This window comes from Furipterus horrens, unplaced genomic scaffold (assembly GCF_987537825.1).
Source record: "Furipterus horrens unplaced genomic scaffold, mFurHor1.1.pri manual_scaffold_10, whole genome shotgun sequence".
In the NCBI taxonomy this organism is placed as follows: Eukaryota; Metazoa; Chordata; class Mammalia; order Chiroptera; family Furipteridae; genus Furipterus; species Furipterus horrens.
Genome location: NW_028327180.1, coordinates 69,007,338 through 69,025,876, shown reverse-complemented (window position 1 = coordinate 69,025,876; position 18,539 = coordinate 69,007,338). Strand labels below are relative to the sequence as shown.

At 36.7% G+C, this 18,539-nt stretch overlaps 1 protein-coding gene across 1 annotated transcript in view; it reads right to left on the bottom strand.

Moving 5' to 3' along the window:
• LARS1 (leucyl-tRNA synthetase 1) overlaps positions 1-18,539 on the bottom strand; it is a 53,259-nt gene that overhangs the window by 10,415 nt on the left and 24,305 nt on the right. The window contains exons 14-28 of the mRNA XM_090288074.1: positions 17,934-18,074; positions 16,111-16,188; positions 13,285-13,370; positions 13,125-13,190; positions 12,946-13,028; positions 12,467-12,605; positions 11,906-12,118; positions 11,349-11,406; positions 10,224-10,287; positions 8,557-8,740; positions 7,065-7,155; positions 6,046-6,186; positions 4,921-5,061; positions 4,555-4,665; positions 2,205-2,315 (exon numbers count right to left, since the gene is read on the bottom strand). Coding sequence (XP_090144200.1) covers positions 2,205-2,315; positions 4,555-4,665; positions 4,921-5,061; positions 6,046-6,186; positions 7,065-7,155; positions 8,557-8,740; positions 10,224-10,287; positions 11,349-11,406; positions 11,906-12,118; positions 12,467-12,605; positions 12,946-13,028; positions 13,125-13,190; positions 13,285-13,370; positions 16,111-16,188; positions 17,934-18,074 — 1,707 coding nt within the window. The remainder of the gene's footprint in view (positions 1-2,204; positions 2,316-4,554; positions 4,666-4,920; positions 5,062-6,045; positions 6,187-7,064; positions 7,156-8,556; positions 8,741-10,223; positions 10,288-11,348; positions 11,407-11,905; positions 12,119-12,466; positions 12,606-12,945; positions 13,029-13,124; positions 13,191-13,284; positions 13,371-16,110; positions 16,189-17,933; positions 18,075-18,539) is intronic.

Below are 18,539 nucleotides of genomic sequence, written 5' to 3'. Positions count from 1 at the left end.
AGCCAAAATGGTTTTGAAAAACAAAAGTACATTAAGAATATGTTGAAAATAATATATTGCTTCCAAAGCAATCATTCTTCTCTCAATTGATAAAATCTTCAAATTTGAACAGTAAAAGAAAGGCCTTGGACTCATGGTTTCCCTTATCTATGTCTGCTTATTAATGAAATTACTAGCTCAGAGTAATTATCATTTAAAATGTGATAATACTAAGGCAGCAATGAAAAGACTAGAAAGACAAGGTTTTCAGATTCATAAAACAAATATGATTTTATCATTGTTTATTTAGATTGATTTAATATGCAAACCCGAAGAATTTGCTTTGATAAGGAATCAAACAAATGTGTGAAAATATCCCTTCAGGTAACCATGATAATAATAACAATAACAATAATAATAATAAATTTTTCCAAGATCCCAAATCATCAAAGCTATTTCAGAGAATATGAACAATAAATTCCCTAAGATATTCCTGCAAATTTATAAATAAAACTTAAAAAGCCATACTATATGAATGCTGTGGCATATATAAAACAATTTACTTTCTTAATTTGCTTGAACATGAAATAAAATATTTGCCAACTCAAAATGTATCTTTGGAGAGCCAAGTTCATGCACAAACACAGCTAATTGCCTGGAACAGGTTGCACTTACATGAAAGTGAGCTGACATGATTCCTAACATTTATTGTTTTCATTTACCATCCAAGGCTATTTCTTTTCCCATGGAAGGGGTGTGCTAAAAAGCCATTTTCTTATTACTAGTCATTAAACACTTTTCAGCACCACTAATATGCCTGGCAAATAACCAATATTACTGAAAAAAATATATATTACTACTTAGTCTAACACTGGTTTTTCAAAAGCCACCTCTTGAATCTAAAATCATATAACTAATTTTCAAATCAATTTCTCTGAATTCTGTTAATGTATGTCATCAGAATTAGTTATCTTTGCAACCAACCATAGGCTATTTCGTTGAATCCATATATTGACAATGATCTGGCACTCTGACCAATAGGACCAATGACTTAGAAGCATGCTAGCAGACATATTTATAACTTGACTGGAATAGGTCAACCCAGAAATCTAAATTATTTCTCAAACTTGAAATAACATAAGGCTCAGATAGTTCACTCTGGTCTAGGAGAATTAAAAGTCCTTCCTAAGAATACAATCTATTCCAATATAAGACAAGCTAAGAGTCTGGGTCTCCATCAGGCACGCATCTGTAGCCTAGAAGATTCAAGGATTAATCTAAAGTACAAGAATAACCACTGTTATTTTTAAAAAATGTACTGAGCCTACTGCTTGACAGGCAGCATTTAAGTGTGTTAAAACTGTATTATTTCACTGACTTCTCACAGCACTCTTACAAGGTAGGTCCTATTAATTTCCTCATGTTATAGATGAAAAACCATGTGGCCCAAAGAATTTAAGTGATGTGTTAAGGCCTCATAACTAAGAAGTTAACAGGCAAACAGGATTTGGGCCAAGATTTGCCTGACCTCAGAGCCTGAGATCTTAAGCAACATACAGCCTTCTTTCTATTTCTTTTCTTCAAGAAATCCAATAGATCAACTATGTACAAGAAGAAAACTAAGAGTCTAACCCAGTGATTCTTAATAGAGGATGCTGAATTTGCCAGCAGGAGACATTTAACAATGTCTGAAGACATTTTTGCTGGTCACTGTTGAGGTGGGTGAAGGAGATGTCCCACTGGCATCCAGTGGGTAGAAGGTAAGGATACTGCTCAACCTGACAGTGTAGAGGACAGCATCCCACAGCAAAGAACTATCGGGCCCAAAATAGAGCCTTCAATGAGAAACCCTGGTCTCACCACTATAAACAATATTTATCCTGTTAATGCTAAATTTATCCAAATGTAGGATTGATGCCAGTAATAGGATTCAATAAAAATACCCTAATGTAAGTCAAAAGAGTATGCCTCCTCCCCAAACTAAAAGGAAGGGAAAGTAGAACATGAAGAGAATGATTTAGTGCAGCCAATTCTAAACTGGTTTTTCTTCTGCAAGACCTATTTTTACATACTCAGCAACTCCACAGGTAAACCCCAAATCAGGATATTCATTCCCCATAACCACTGACTGAGAAGTGCTATTTCAGCAGATTTCCAGGGGGAGACTTACCCCTTCCACTAACTATTATTCATGGGGTCATAGCTGCACAAGGTCCACAGCTTACCTTAACCATGGCAACAAATGGCATCACTTTCTTCATGTATTTCTTCAATTCTGGCAAACTGCCTAGTTCACTAGCAATGATTTTGTTATCAGGCAATTTTCCACTGTTGTTCTAAAAAAAAAAAGGGAGTTGGGGAAGAAAGTGGAGAAAATATTTTAAAGAAGATGCAGGATTGATGTGCCTACAGGAAGTCAGGCAGACACAGAATGAAGGCCTCCACCAGTCTGCCAGAGAACAAGAGGGCGCAGCCCTAGCATCGTGAAGAAGTGAAACGTGAATGAATAATACAGAAAGGAGTCTCCTATTCCCTCTAAATTCAGAGAGTACATGATTTTGAGGGTAAGGAAGGAAACCAGGTGCACCATGCTGAATAATAACTTTTTTTTTATAATAATATACCACTAGATCTTAATCTTATAAGAAAAAAAAAGGTCTTATAAGTTTCTAAAAGTATTTCATTAGTTATATCAAAATAAAAACTACACACAACTATCATACAGGTTTACAGGTCTGCTTTTGAACACTTTGTTATAAACGGTTACCATAAACATGAACAAAAGAATCCCTAGCTATGGTCCTGTTAAAAATAGTATCATTTCTATCTACACAAAACCAAGTACCTGTATCGTATACCACTAATACACACAAGTCCCAAATGTGCTGCCTTAATTTAAATTCATTTCTGCAAACACCAAGTGTCTTCTTTAATAGAGAAAGCAAGCAGCCCTCTCAGAGTTTCAGGTGACTCATTTTCTCCTTGTTGGAGAAGCATAGTATCAAAGCCAAGGGTTGGGAATGAATCAAAATGAAAAGTAAAAGTAGCACATAGTAAGAGTTCCAATAATCCATTTACTTTACTAAGCAAGGTATATGGGACAATTTTCTATTTGTCAGTGTGTTGCTTTGAAATACAGATGAAAGAAAAAAGGAGAGGGTAGGACACAGTCCTTTCCCTATGCCACAAAAAAAGGTGCCATATTCAACATAAGGACATCTTTCTTGATTACAACCTAACATTCTTTTGCTTCTTTTGGATGAAAACAAAAATGTTAAAGGAAGCTAATCATTTCAAATAATGCCAAAAAATGATGTCACTTTGAAACTATATAATAATTAATCAATGAATACTAAATATAACCTCTGAAAGAACAGTGGTGCCCTGACAGGTGAGGCTCAGTTGGTTGGGCATTGTCCCACAAAGCAAAAGGTCGCCGGTTCAATTCCGGTCAGGGCACATGCCTGGGTTGTGGGTTTGTCCCCAGCTGGGGCACATACAAGATGCAACCAATCCAACCAATCGATGTTTCTCTCTTACATCAATGTTCCTCTCTCTTTCTCCCTCCCTTCCCCACCCTTTATAAATGAGTAAATAAAAGAACAGTGGTGATGCATTTCTTTTTAATACATGGGACATTACATACAATATGTAGTTCTACTGCCTCCTCGAAAATGCTGGTAGAAACATGCAATTCACTGAGGTAGTTTCACTTTTCTACCCCTGAAAGCAGCTTTTACTCTTTACTTTCAAGTCAAAATCTGCGAGCAGATTCTAAAGGCTCTCTTCTATTTCTGTCACACACAATCAAAAGGGAAACTAGTTCCCCATAAAAATAGGTTCACAAGGAATAAAAACATACTTGCTGTTCTCGTCCCACCACATTTTGCAAATGTAAAGGTTTTTCTAAGTATTTCTTAACTAACTATAAAAATTATGGAGACAAAATTCTAATAAAGGTCTATAAAATCAAAGCTAAGGATTTTTCCTTTATGTTATGACTTTGTGCTTTGGCCATAATCTCTATTCTCTCTCTCGAGTGCACCTTCGTAGTTTGCATCAAAGTTTAAAGAACTAAGTTTAAAAACTAAGATTCCTTTCAATATAACTATCATATTTAATAGCTATTTACCTGGCAGAGCCAAAAATAACATCAGGCTCTCCATTTCTATGAGTAACTATTAAATGGAACATTTTCTTTTAAATTACTCAAGAGCTGCACTTCAAGGTTTTCAAACATAATAAGGTTAAGGCTTCACGAATATCAATGTTTTTGCTTCATAATTTTAACCACACGTATGTGAAAAAGTCCCACGGCCTTTAATTACATACAACTAGATTCAGTGTATTTTTGTATGAAAGTTTCAAAAATGGTGAAAACAGCAGCTTTTCCCTTGGCACCCATTTAAGTGCCACCAAGGATAACAAAGGACGTGCTATGCCTAGAGGTAATTAAACAAAGCCACCAATCTTCCTTCTCCCAGACGTTGCCAATATCCTTACAAAAACAAAAACAAAACAAAACAGCCAAGGCGGGACACAACACTGTTGGAGAAAGCCTGCTGAGAGCATCACCTGGAAGTGACTGCGCAGGGCTGACAGGGTCGTGTGTTGCCAGGATGGGTAGTTCCTTGCCACATAGATGGTGCAGTGAGAAGGCTTCTGAGGTGGCTGCTTGTCAGTCTTCTACGGGGTAGGAAAAAGGCAAAAACATTTAATCACTTTCATTTAAACCAAAAATGAAAAGAAAATGAAAAGAACCCTCCCACAGTAGGTACCACTAGTGCCCTAACATTAAAAAATATACACAGTACAGAACTGCATTAGCAATGAAGACAGCCCTACATATTTTAATGAAAGTCATCTTAATTTTCATTACTGTTAAATATTATTTGATCAATAACTTTTCAGGAATGACTTTTTTTTAAAAAATGACTTCACCTTCCCTTTAGCTGGCATCATATAACTCTTTAGTCGCAGCCGAAGGTCATGTGCCGCCTCCATGAGATACTGGGAGGAACGTATCAAGGCTTCGTCCACAGGACCAACGACAGGCCATGAAGCATTCATAATTGAGTCAGGCTTTTAAATAAAAGCAAAAGAGGGTTCAGGGAGATTAGGCAACACATATATTTTATGATTCTTGATTACAATTTCATATCAAGGCTACCACCTGTAACTGGGTGCTCGAAGTTCAAACCTTGACTCCACATAGGATACTTCCACAGCCCCTGATCTAATGTTCTCTAGAGTTCAAGCTGTCAAGTCTGACTCTACATTCTTAATTAGCAACCATTTATACAAGCATATTAATACCCACACACATATGCTCACTTTCAGAGAAAATTATGTAATGCTAATTTGCCTAAATGTAATCATTATTATATAAATGATGCACACTCTCAGCTTTTATCCTATTAAAACATCCAGTATTGAAAGTATGGCTATTTGGTATATAGATCATGAGCACATATTGGTATTGTTCATGCAGCGAAATATGCAAAAGAGCCTGGCTAATAAGGTTGGAAAGGAGTTATTAAACCAGCCAATCTGTTTATCTGTGAGCCAGGGAGAAATAATTGAATTTCTCTTCACAGTAAAAATGCTAATATAATATCACTGAATATGTGGCCCTATATGTGCCAGCAATTTTATATAAAACAAAAATATTTCTACAAGTATACACTTCTATCTTTATTTATAAGTAGTTCATAACATTTATATCTTCCTCAAATTTTCACCTATTTAACAAACAGCTGAAAAAAGAATATTAGTTACACATGTATTCAAACATGTATCTGAATATATTTAAATGTAATATAACATTCCCTAACAGGAATTAGTTGATAAACAATATGCATATAGTCAATGTTTTTAAAATATATACACTGTGTATATATAAAGGCACACACAGTTAAACCTGTTGTAATAATTATGATAATGAATCCAACATTATTCTTAAAATACTCATTTTCAGCCTTTTCCTCTTAAGTAACAATATTACCACATTTATGTAATGAGACAAAAATCAAAAACTCTCACAACGTCTTAAATGCATAAAGATACCTTTCCCAGGAGTGTCCAGATGTGCTCACACACATGTGGACAGAACGGAGCCAAGAGAAGTGTCTGAACTTCAATAAATCGGAACACGAGGTCTCTGTGCATTCCTTCAATGGCCAATTCCCGGTACTTATCTTTCGCAGCCTATAAAATTTGAAATTATTTACCATTTCTCTCCCTATACTTCTTTAAAATAAAAGAGGAAAAAATTCAGTATCTCTCTTTTAATGCATTTTTAAGTTTTTAGTCTTTTAAAATTCCATAATGAATTTTGTAAAGGTATTACTTTAACAATTTGCAAGTAAGGTATATCAATCCTTGCTCAAAGGATACCGTAGTTATGAGTCTTGAGAAAAAGTTTTTTAAAAGACATTTTGTAACAGACATAAAAGCTGAAGTTTAAACTGTGTATTAAAAACAAATGCTCTGAGCAACATACAGAAAAGATATTTAAGTACCAAAAAAAGGCTATACATATGACACACTGCTGTGCATTTATCCTTATTTAACCACATTTATGAAAACTAACTGTCACAAATTCCAATGTGATATTTTACAAAATTGATTGAGCAAAGCCACATTTTTACTTTAAGTACTTCTGTCAAGCGTTGAGGAAATACTGACACCTTGTGGAAAACCTCAGAAAATTTTTGACTTCAAACTAAAAACTATTATGTTACAATTATGCCTTTATTTCTGCCTTTATTTTTTTATGCCTTTATTTTTTTCTCAACGCTAAAAATGTTTTTCTGGAAAGTATTACTAATTTTTAGATTCAATCTCCATTAATGCTCACAGCTCAACTAGAAACAGAACTACTTATGCTAAGTGAACACAACAGAAAAAGTACCAAAGGGAACTATTTACAATCACAATTTAATGAAGAATTTAAAAATTTCGTAATAAAATTTCCAGTCTCCACTTCAGATGAGTTACTATAATATAGCAGGGGGGGAAAAAGGACAAAAGTATATCATAATCACACTGACATTTTATAGCTATTAAAAAAATTAACAGCCTACCTGCAACTCAAAAAACCCTGTTTTCAAAGCTTCTTTAAACATCATCTTTTCATAGTTTTGATCTGTTTTTATAATTCCTGCATTCATTTCACTATTGAATAGGAAAAAAAGGTTACTGAATATAAAGGCAAGTATAGGTAGGTATAAAAACCCACTGTATATACTCATCAACAGTAAAATGAGAACAATGCCCGAAATATTTAAAACTGTCCACCACAAAACCACAAAATCACCTTTGTGTTCCTTAAAACTGCCTATTGTTGCCTCCCTATTATATACGTGTCCATCTTTTTTTTAATCCTCATCCTAGAACATGCTTAGTGATTTTAGAGACAGAGGAAAGGAGGGATACACATCAATAAGAGAGAAACACTGACTGGTTGCCTCTCGCACGCACCCCAACTGGGGACTGAACGGACAACCCAGGCATGTGCCCTGAGCAGGAATTGAACCCACGACCTTTCGGTTTACAAGACAACACTCCAACCAAGTGAGGCACATGGATCAGGGTTCTCTGTATCCACCTTGAAGTACATATTGTCATCTGATACTGCTTAAAGCTCCTGCTTATGACAACACTGTTAATCATGTTCCTGTTTTAAAATTACTTGATGAAAGCTTAGTTATGAAGCCCAAAATGCAATATAAACATAGCTTACCAAAAGTTATAGTCAGGTTTAACTACTGCATTTTAAACAACCAACACTGGATGTTTCAGGAAAATTTTCTCATGCTACCGCAGGCCTTTCATAATCTGGCCTCATCTGGCCCCGACTTGCTTCACCTCCTACTTCTGCCCTCCACATACTGTACTTCAAATTAATACCATGCTCGTTCCATAGTTTCTCCTGTCCTCACAAAAATCCTGTTTATTTTTCAAGAAACTGAGAACTCACATACCGTCTAAATCCCCTCAATCCCAATTATTATTTATAAATGGTGGGATAAGGTTTCTGCGTTTTTCTCCCCTGCTCGATAACAAGGATCGAGTCTTACACAGCTTTGTAAGACAAGTGCACAGGACTGTTCCTGATACACAGAGGTTGACAAATGTCTTTTGAAGGGAAAAAGAAAATGATAATTTCCCATTTCTTTTCATCTCCTTTTCCTTGAACCATTCTGCCCTACGCTAATGCAAGAGACCATGGTAAAATGGTTATGAGAACGGGCTTTGGAGAAAGATAGAGGCAAATTCATATGCCAGGTTTGAAATTACTAGCTTTAAGGCATTTAATGAAATGCCTTTTCTAAGCCTCAATTTCTTTAACTGTAAAATACAGCTAAAAATATCTTTATTATATAAGGTTGCTAAGAGGCTTAAAATCAGATAATGGATTCAAAATAATTAGCATTGTACCTGGCACAAGTAAGCTTTCAATAAACAGTAGCTATAATTATCTTCTAATTTATTTGGGGAGGAGAGGAAGAAAACTTAAAAATGCACCAGGACTAAGCAACTCTAAGGTACAAAGTGGTTGGAGTCCCCAGTTACCTGGCAAAAACTCGATCGTTGAAGGTGGTGGCAGGACCACTTCTTAGGCTATCCCGGTTGGTAAGCATTTCTTTCACCCACTCCACCCAGGTGTACAGACGGAGAATACCTGCATCTGCCATGGCTTCCACGAAGTTGGCATCTTCAACAGTGTCACCAGCATCAGCCAGAGCCAAGCGCATTCCTGGAAGAAGAAAAGAAAGCAACCACTAATTTTAAAATTTGGTTACTGAAGGTCAACTGTGTGTCCAGTTGGGTACACTGTGAAGCCTACATGCAAATTAAGGAATGACCAGTGCTTTAAAGGACGGCCATGGAACAACAGCAAAAATAAACATCACCATAAGTAGAATCCCTAACAATGCTGTTAAAATATCTGAACCGTCTGTATTAATTTGCATACACTTAGCATCAATATGTGGTTCTTCTCAGGCATGTTGAGTTAATGAGATAAAGTGATCTTCAATGAGGCAAAGGAAAAAAATAATAAACTGGGGACAGATATCCCTATTCACATCTCAGCCTCATTTAGAGATAGCAAAATATTATGATACTTTAATGCATGAGAACACACATTGGTGCTTTGTGTGTACAAATATAAATTGAATTCTTAGTCCTTAGAGTAGATTCTTCCAAGTTTTCTAATAACAGTATTTTACTTTTCAACCAAAATCTTTCATTCTAAAATACTGAAAAAAAGCCATCAATAAGAGCCTAATTAAATAAATTACAGGACATCCCTGCGACGGGACACTATATTGCTGCTACAAAGAATACTGTGTTATGGAGACAACTTCTTTCCTTAAACCTCATGACCCAGCCTCTCCTAACTTCAATCTTTTCTTCTGCAGGTTCCTCACTTCTCTCAGGTTTCACAGGACTGAAAAGAGCTGGGGCCTTGCTCTGGACTGGGCTTTCGCTTAAGGGAAGGGTGTGTGGCTGGTTTGAGCTTCTATCCAGACGACTAACACTTTCATATCAGCAATGAGGCTATTGCGCTTTCTTTTATTTCTGTGTTCACTGGAGTAGTGCTTTTAATTTCCTTCTATAATTTTTCCTTTGTATTCACAACTTGGCTAACTGCTGAGAGCAGCCTAGCTCTCAGCCCATCTCGGCTTTCAACTTGCTTTCCTCACTAAGCTGAATCATTTCTAGCTTTTGATTTCAAGTGAGAGACATGTGACTGCTCCTTTCACTTGAAGACTTAGAGGCCATGGGAAGGTTACTAATTGGTCTAATTTCAATATTGTTGTGTTTCGGCAATTTTTATGTTTTAATTATTACAGCGCTTCTGCACAAAGAACATATGAATACTTTAATGTATTGGTATAAGCAAAAGAAAAAAGCAGTAACATTAAAACAATTTTAAATTGCCTTGTGAAATCTGAGGAGAATCGAACCCTATGCAACAGCAATAATAAAAAAAAGGTATATTAAGCCCTGGCTGCTGTGGCTCAGTGGATTGAGCATCGGCCTGCGAGCCAAGTGTCACTAGTTTGATTCCCAGTCAGGGCACATACTAGGCTGCACGTCAGGTCCCCAGTTGGGGGCGCAAGTGAGAGGCAACCACACAGTGATGTTTCTCCCCTTTCTTTCTCCTTTCCCCTCTCTCTAAAAATAAATAAACAAACAAATAAATTTTTTTTTTTTAAAAAAGGTATATTCACCATCAGCTGAAAATTTGTCAATAGCTTGGGTCAAAGTGAGAAAGTTGCCCGTGGATTTTGACATCTGGAATAGAAAGCCAACGAATAGGCATTAGTAATACTATACATAAATGAAACAAACTCTGTCAACCAAACTAAATAAAATGTGTTGGCCACAATCAGATAAAGACAAAAAAGATTAGAAATATGAAAAGATACTCTAAACTAGTTTCACAGAGGCGAAGACTGAAGTCCAGTTAATAGACTTACATGGGTCATTCAGCTAGTAAGTGAGAGCCAGGATAGGATCTCTAGTCTGAGACTCAGCCCACCGCTCTTTTCATTAGACTATACTATTAGTTCATACATGTGGAACTCCTCCACTAGAACTCTAGAACACTTCAGTCGATCACAGAGAAGAGCTTTATATGAATTAGTCACTCAGAAATAAATGGACTAGATCATAAGGTCAGAGTTAGGGGTTTAGGGAACTTCCTGCCATTAGGGTCACAATCATTATTTGGTTGTTCAAATTGTGCTCTGCCTGGGGGCAGCACATCTGAGAGGGCACTCGCTGTGCACAATCTAGCAATCTCTATTATTTTAAATGTTTTATGTCTTTATCATAACTTTATTGATACCAAAGAAAGGTGATTGTGACATCAATTTCCCACTACATGGCAATAAAAGTATCTTGTACCAATAAAATCAGTATAGCGTATGATACAACAATGTTGACACCGAAGAAATGTCATGTTATAATGAACTTCAAAATCCTATTATTCTAATTTAATGGCCAGTCACAGTATAAAACAAAAAACAAAAACCACCAGACGACTTTCGCAATAAGAACGACACTCTAGGGCCTTTACGTTTGCTGTCTCTGTCTCTGTCCATTTCTTTCTCTCCCTCTGCTCCGGTCATAACTCCTGTCACCTTTTGTGACTCCAAATACAATGTTATAATAGGTAGGTCCCTCCCCTCGATTAATACTACCTACTCTACACACATAATTTAAAAGATAAAACTTTTAATTTATGATTTTCATATTCTTTCCTTCTTTAATAATTTAGGAAAAGGTGCAACTTCCTAAATCTGAAAAACTTTCTGTAGAATTTGTAACTTTCAAAAGGCAGGAAGCCTTACCTTCTCAGAGTTGAGGAGAAGATGTCCATTTGCTCTCACAGCTACAGGCCATTTGTCACTTTACGGGTAAATGTTTAAAGACAGAAAATAAAACTTAAAGATTGTGATCTAGGTTTAAAATTTTGAGATAAACACTAAAAGATTCATAAAAGTTTGGTAAGACAAATGTACAAAAATATTTACTAAAGCCTGTTTGTAACAGGAAACAAATGAAAATAACAAAAGTGTCCAATAGCGAAGGACTGGTTATAAAAACTACAGTACAGGCATACCAGTGAATTATTCTGTAAGTATTTAAAAAACACAGGCAGGGCTATATATGATATTAAAAAGATCTTAGAAATATATATTTACATGAAGAAACATGAGACAGAAGTAGTGTCTACAACACTGTACAAATTATAAATAAGCATATATATATATATAAAGAATAGAAATCTGACGCTGGTGTAATTTGCAAATCTATACCCTGCATAATAACTTCTTACAAATTTGAAGCCATAAGGCACCCGTATCAATAAGCAACAAATTTAGTCTACATCTTTTTTAGCACTCACCTCTGTTCTGGCCACATAGCCACATGATTATAAAGGTAATATGAAAGATGATTTGGAACAAGATCCTTGCCAGAGACTCGAAGATCCACAGGATACCAGAACTCAAACTCTTGCTTTAACTGATCTAATTTTTCCTTTGGGATCTGAGTCTTAGGAAATGGAGCCCCCTTGAGGAAAACATAATCCCAAACTTCCTTGGTCATCTGCTGCGGCCTGTATTAAAATAAAACAAACAACAACAACAAAATAGATAAATACCTACATAATTTTTTAGAATCATTATTTCAATCTAACAATAATTTAGGAATCACTTAATGTAGTTAGAGTAACAAATGAGGACAACAGATTCCCATGAAAACGAAGGATAATAATAACGGAAAAGGAACTATTTATTACTTTCAGTTCAATAGCAAAAAGAAAAAACAAACAAAAAATAGCATGACAAAACTCGGCTAACTAATTCTCATGAAAACAAATATTAAAAGAAAGCCTGTAATACATAAATCAAAAGATCACATCTTGCTGACAAACTAGACTTCTTTCCCTCATCCATTTACCAACCTGATGCCCAGTGGAGACTCCGCCTGCCCACGCAGGTCCCCGCCCTGTAAGAGGTGTGCCACTGTGTAAAATGCCATGTAAATGGTGGAATCGGAGAGGGATTCAATCAGCCACTGTTCATCCCAAGGCAGACGAGTACCTGCAAGATAAAAAGAAGAAAATTAATGCATGAGGGACCTAAGAGACATTTAATTTATGAATCTACATTTTAAGAATAGTTCTATAGCATTTACAAAGCTGTGCAGAGAGGAAGTTCTTAAATTTACTTGAATTAATAAAAATCAACTGGTAAATAAAGATCAAACTGGGTTAGAGAAGGCACTCTTCTCCCACCAGGTAGATGGTAGAGGATCAGATATTAGTCTTCCTCACTGTCTCACCAAAAGCTTTCACTTCCAATTCAAAAAGAATAGAGGAAATTAATAAGAAGCATTAATTTGCCAAAGTCATTCAAACAGAAAAATTTGAAGTTTGCTTACCCAACCCATAAGTTCTTGAGCAAGCATGCTCTTGGAGCCAACCTAAGGTCGCTTCAAAATTCCTCCTGGTCTCCTCACAGAATCTGGGGAGAGCAAACATGAAGTGTCTCTCTTCCCCTTTACTATCCTCCGTGTTTCTCATCTCCTTTCCCATCCCTCCACACTTTCCCCCATCTTACGTTTCCAGGCTCTTCAAGCACTGGGATGTCTGCTTTTTCCAGTTCTCTTCTCCGTAATCCAAGTACCTGGGAGTACACAAATTGATTAGAAAAAGAAAAAAGCCAAAAGGATAAGGAGAGTGACTGCAGGAAATTTCTTCTTGCTGCAGGGGAGACTAACCACTGGTCACACAGAGCCACGACGCATTCATCTGAAGACCGGGACATGACTTGTTTCTCTGGCTCCATGTAAATAAATGCATCTCTCTAAATGGAAGCAAAGAAAAATATATCAGATATTATGTCAACTCAATCTCTATTCTTCAAGGACAATAAATGTAAGTTTTTTAAAATGCTGTACCACCAATAATCAAAACCCCACATTTTCATTACATCTTCCTTCTTCCCAGAATAGTTATCTGCCTTATTTTCTACACAACATTTGCTTCTGAAAAGGTGAGAATAGTTGTCAGATGGACTGTCCTCCCTACATAGTATATTCCTCTTAAGTGCAAAATTCAAAGAAGTTCAATCATTTCTAAGCCTATGCTTTGAAGGTTAGGTTGCCTATGACATCCTTTTATCCTTATTATAATAACAATATAAAGAAAATGGAAAACTAAATGTATAAATCTTCTTTAAAAAAATAGATGCACAGAAATTAAAAACAGAAAATACTGTTCCTAAAGACTTATAGTCTTGAAAAATTCCCACTAGAAAACTGACCGTGAATGTTATTTTTTACCAAATGTTGTATCTCTTAATGTATTATGGTCCCAAACTTATTAAGCAAGGATAATCTTTTAAAATAATATTCCATATTATTCATAAAATGATTCATTACTCTGTGTTCTTAAATGCAATTCCTCATGCTGAACTTCAATGGCTGGGACTTTTGTTTAAAGACAGTGAATTGAAAACATATTTAACTCTGCTCCCTCTCAAAATTGTAATGAAAGGACAACAAAGAGGGTTTTTTTTGGTTTGTTTTTTGTTTGATTTTAATGGCATGAACATACAAAGACAAGAATGGGAGAAAAAACAATAACCACCAGATTTTGGAAAACTAAACAGCAAGATGAGTGCTGGTTAGCAGACTGAAGAAAGAGAGCTGAGTTCTAAGCCAATAGCAGAGAAAGCTGATGAACAATCCAGTTTGCATAACCCCCCAAGACTCAGGAAATGGTTGCACAAGGTAGTTCTAAAAGAGGTCACACGAGGCTGCAAAGGACTGACTTTTAACAAAGAGGTTAGAATCCCACATACCCTAATCCCGCACTATGCAGACAGAACAATGAAGGTCTATTCTTTGGAGACGATAGAAGACAGTCTCTCAACTAGAGGAAAAAGTTGAAGCTATGAGTGTCACAGTGAAAATGGGGATGAAGTGAAAGTCAGCACACTGGGTGTTGGTACCCACGCTAGCAATCTTCTCCTAATTTAGCTCCCAGAATGCTCAGTTAGCTTAGACCCTTAAGATACTTTAAGCCAGAGATGGGAAGAATCTTCTGCGGAGAATCTAACAAACCCAAAAACTATAATAACATCAGGGCTTCCCCAAAGCACGACTGGCCCCTCCAGATCTTCCCAGTGAAGCTCAGTGACAAGCCCTACCTATATCCCAAAAAGGTTCCAATAACCTTTCTGTACCCACTCTTAAATAATCAAGTCTTCCTCAGAGAAGTGAGATGAAGATTTCACATCCCTGTCAATTACATCTCAATTCTTTAAATTAAAAAAAAAAAAAATTCACACCCATAAAACAAGAATAGTCTATAAAAAAAGGATCAGTCAGAAAACATAAGCTCTTCAAGTGGTCCTGAGCTGATACCTGCTAAAGCTGGGTGAAGGGTATATAGGAATTCATCATACTACTCTCTACTTTTTTATAAGTTTGAAATTTTCCATTCAAGAAGATTTTTTAAATGAATTCTTAGAAATCTTTATTTATATATACATATGCACACACAACTAGCAGATATAAAACTCATAGTAAACAAAACTCATTCACACACACACACACACACACACACACTCACACGCAGATGAAGGACTCTCCCAGAAAGAAAGGCAAAAGGACTTTCAGAGTGTAAAAGGTCCAATAGTTTCTATGTCTTTTTTTATGCTGGTGTAGTGGATTGAGCGTCGGCCTGCGAGCTAAGTGTCGCTGGTTCGATCTTCCAGTCAGGGCACATCAGAGAAGGAAAACTCTGACTCCAAAAAACCTCCGCTGCCTTGCGGCATACCTCTTCAGGGGAAAGGCTAAGGGAGTAAACCCTGACAGAAAATCCGGAGCCGGAGTCCCTAAGGCGGTTTGACGTTGTAGTCAACACCGGCAACTCCTGCGGCGCACCTGAAGCCAAGCTGTATTGACTCCGTCTTTCCCTTGGATCCTTCAGCTGCGAAGAGAGGGGGGGTCTGCTGCATGGGCAACAGCAGACCCTCCATATCACCCTGCCCAGGCTCTGTAGCTTCAGCTTCACTGGAGAGAACACTCCAGCGTCATCGCAAGATGTCGATTCAACACGGGAGGAGACAGATACCGTGTCACTCCCGAGTCGGACTGCACAGCCATTCTCGGCGGTGCAGATAGACTCTTAAGAAGCTACACCATCGTCTCTCGAGACGGACGGCTGCTGACGGAGTTCAACGGAAGTTACCACAAAAATGAAGATGGAGGGGAGGATGGAAGTAAAACATAAAGCAGTACAGAAAGAGAGACTGTAACTGCTGGTATCTGAAATGGCCACGCTAGAAGCCCATTCAAGCTCTCTGCATCTGCTTTGCTCCTGCCAACTTGAGAACACCATTTTCAATGGTACAGGTGGGAAGTTCAGCTGAAATGAATTGCTAAATAGGTCTCCTATTTTCTGCCACAAAGCTAGATGCTATCTTTAATAGAGCTCAAGGTTCTACTACAGACTCACTGTGCTAATTAACTCTGTAAAGTCTATTAACTAAAAGCTTTTCCCCTAAAACAGCCTTCAGAAGATAGCCTATCACGTACAACGTCAATCATCTTTTTCTGAATAGTCTTCTTCACATCTTGAACCTTCTGTCCTTTAAATCCATCCACCAACATTACCTAAAAGGATGAGAGTGAGGGGAAAAACACATAGAAAATAATTAAAATTTGCTTTGTGCTCCCCTCCCCAAACTTTCCCCTAACTAAATTTACTTCCACCCACCAACCCAAGATATTTTTATGGTGGAATGTATCACATATCCATAATTTTTTTATGCTGGCCTAGCTTGCACAACTATTATATATAACACATTTGTTTTCCTTTTAGTATAATTAGAATAGCTGTCGAGAAGGTGATTAGGAAGAAACATTCACTCCCTTTCCCCCGCCTGGGTCTGTGTGGAGAACTGCACTGCGCTAGCTCACCTCACTCCTGAAGGCGTTGGGAGCGGGGACTGAGCATATTCAGCTCAGCCCCACTTAGGCTTCTCTTTCCAAACCCACCTGTTACCAGCAAGCACTCTCCTTCGCTTGGCCATGTGATAAACTTAGCTCTCAGAGGAAGGCCTACAGTTTGTGAAGCCTGCCTTTTACTTAGTGGGATATTTATTTCTAGGGCCAAGTATTTGCTTGCCATTGTTGTCACGGTCCTAAGCAACAATCCCCTTTCCAGCTGAGACTGGCCTCCCTCTCCCTGACTCCTGTGTCTCTCTCTCTCCAAAAGATTCTAAGCAAAAGACACAAGTTCTTTTTTGACCTTCCAATCCTCTAACATTACCAAAATATTTCATATCCATTTAATGCATCATTATGAAATTATATTTCCTGATCATTATGATGCAGTGGTTAAGAGTGCCAATCCTAGAGCCAAGTTGCCTAGTTTGGACCTCAATTCTACCACTTGCTGGCTATCTGGCTGATCTTGGGTAAATTACTTAATCTCTTAGGGCCTCAATCTCCTCATCTGTAAAGTGGGGCAAATAATTCTTACTTCAGGAGGTTATTTTGAAATTTAAATAAGTTAATGTGTAAGTACTATATAGGTACTGGCTTTTATTATCACCCAAAATGTGTAAGTCACTTAAAAAAGACATAACTAATTCTTTCTTATCTAGAAAAATGACAGTAAAGGTACAAATTTTTAAATTCTCATTTATATTCTTAAATATCTTCACTTTAACTATGAGTGGTGTCAGATGGGTACTAGACTTATCAGGGTGATCACCTGATAAGTTATATAAATGTCTAACTACTATGTTGTTCACCTGAAACTAATATAATATTGCATGTCAACTGTAATTGAAAAAAAAGTTTTTAAATCTTCATTTTAACCTTAGTTGAATTTTTACTTTCTCTAACCTAGTCTTCTTTCCATGGAAATGTAGGAAGTCACATTAACATACGAACAACTAAGGAAAAAGAGGTTTGGGTCATGTTTGTTGTGCTCACCTGGCATTTGATAGTCATTAACAAATAAATTAATGAACTGAATAAAACTGCTTGTTTAAAATATAAAATTCTTAATTTCAAGAGCAAACGAAGGGAACAAGCATTGTCCATGTAATACCTTCGGAGTTTACTCAATAATAATATGAACAAACTTTAAATAGCTTCACAAGAAATTCATTCCTTAAGATTCCTACAGGGCACAAAAATGTAATTTCTGTAATTGCCATTATTCCCCTAAAAAAAAGATTTTAAAAAGCTTGAAAATAGAAGAATCTCTTATTAATTGCCTATCAGTCTGTCATAGGTCAGTGTATGACTGAAACTATATTAAATTTGTCTATATATTTTTTAAATCATTAAGAAAAAAACCACAGAACATGGAGTAAATCAAATAAAAACAATAAATAATTACTTACACCGTCATAAAACCCTTTTAGATATAATTTCTCCTTTGCTTCTGAAAGTTTTTCTCGATCATTCTGGCTCTGGATTTTCAACTCATCACAAATGGTTACGGCAGAGAGATTTCCAAAACCTGGGATTTCAATGACTGGCACCTGCAAAAAACAATAATGGCAAGAACGTATTCACCCTGAATGAACACACAAAAAAAGGGCATAGTTCTTTTTCTGTTTTTCTGCCTCTACTATCCCATCAAGGCATTTCAGATTGTATGTATCATTAAAAGAGTGTCAAACATTAGGTAATCACAGAGTGACTAACAAACATCCATGCTGAATCTGTCTTCCCTCTCCCCACAGGACATACCCAAATTCTGTACAGCAACCCCACACCGCCCCTCCCTTACTATACACACACCTTCCCCAGCTCTCACCCCTCCACTGGCATCCAATTAACTAAATAACACAAACTAGCCTATTTTTTAGAGGGTCATGATTTTGGTTTCTAATAAGTCCTCTGGATTCTTCATGAAAGGTATGTGCTAATTTAATTTTTTTGTACTGCAGGCACCAATATGAAAACATAAACATTTGTCCTTAGAAGCCTGGAAACTGGCCAAA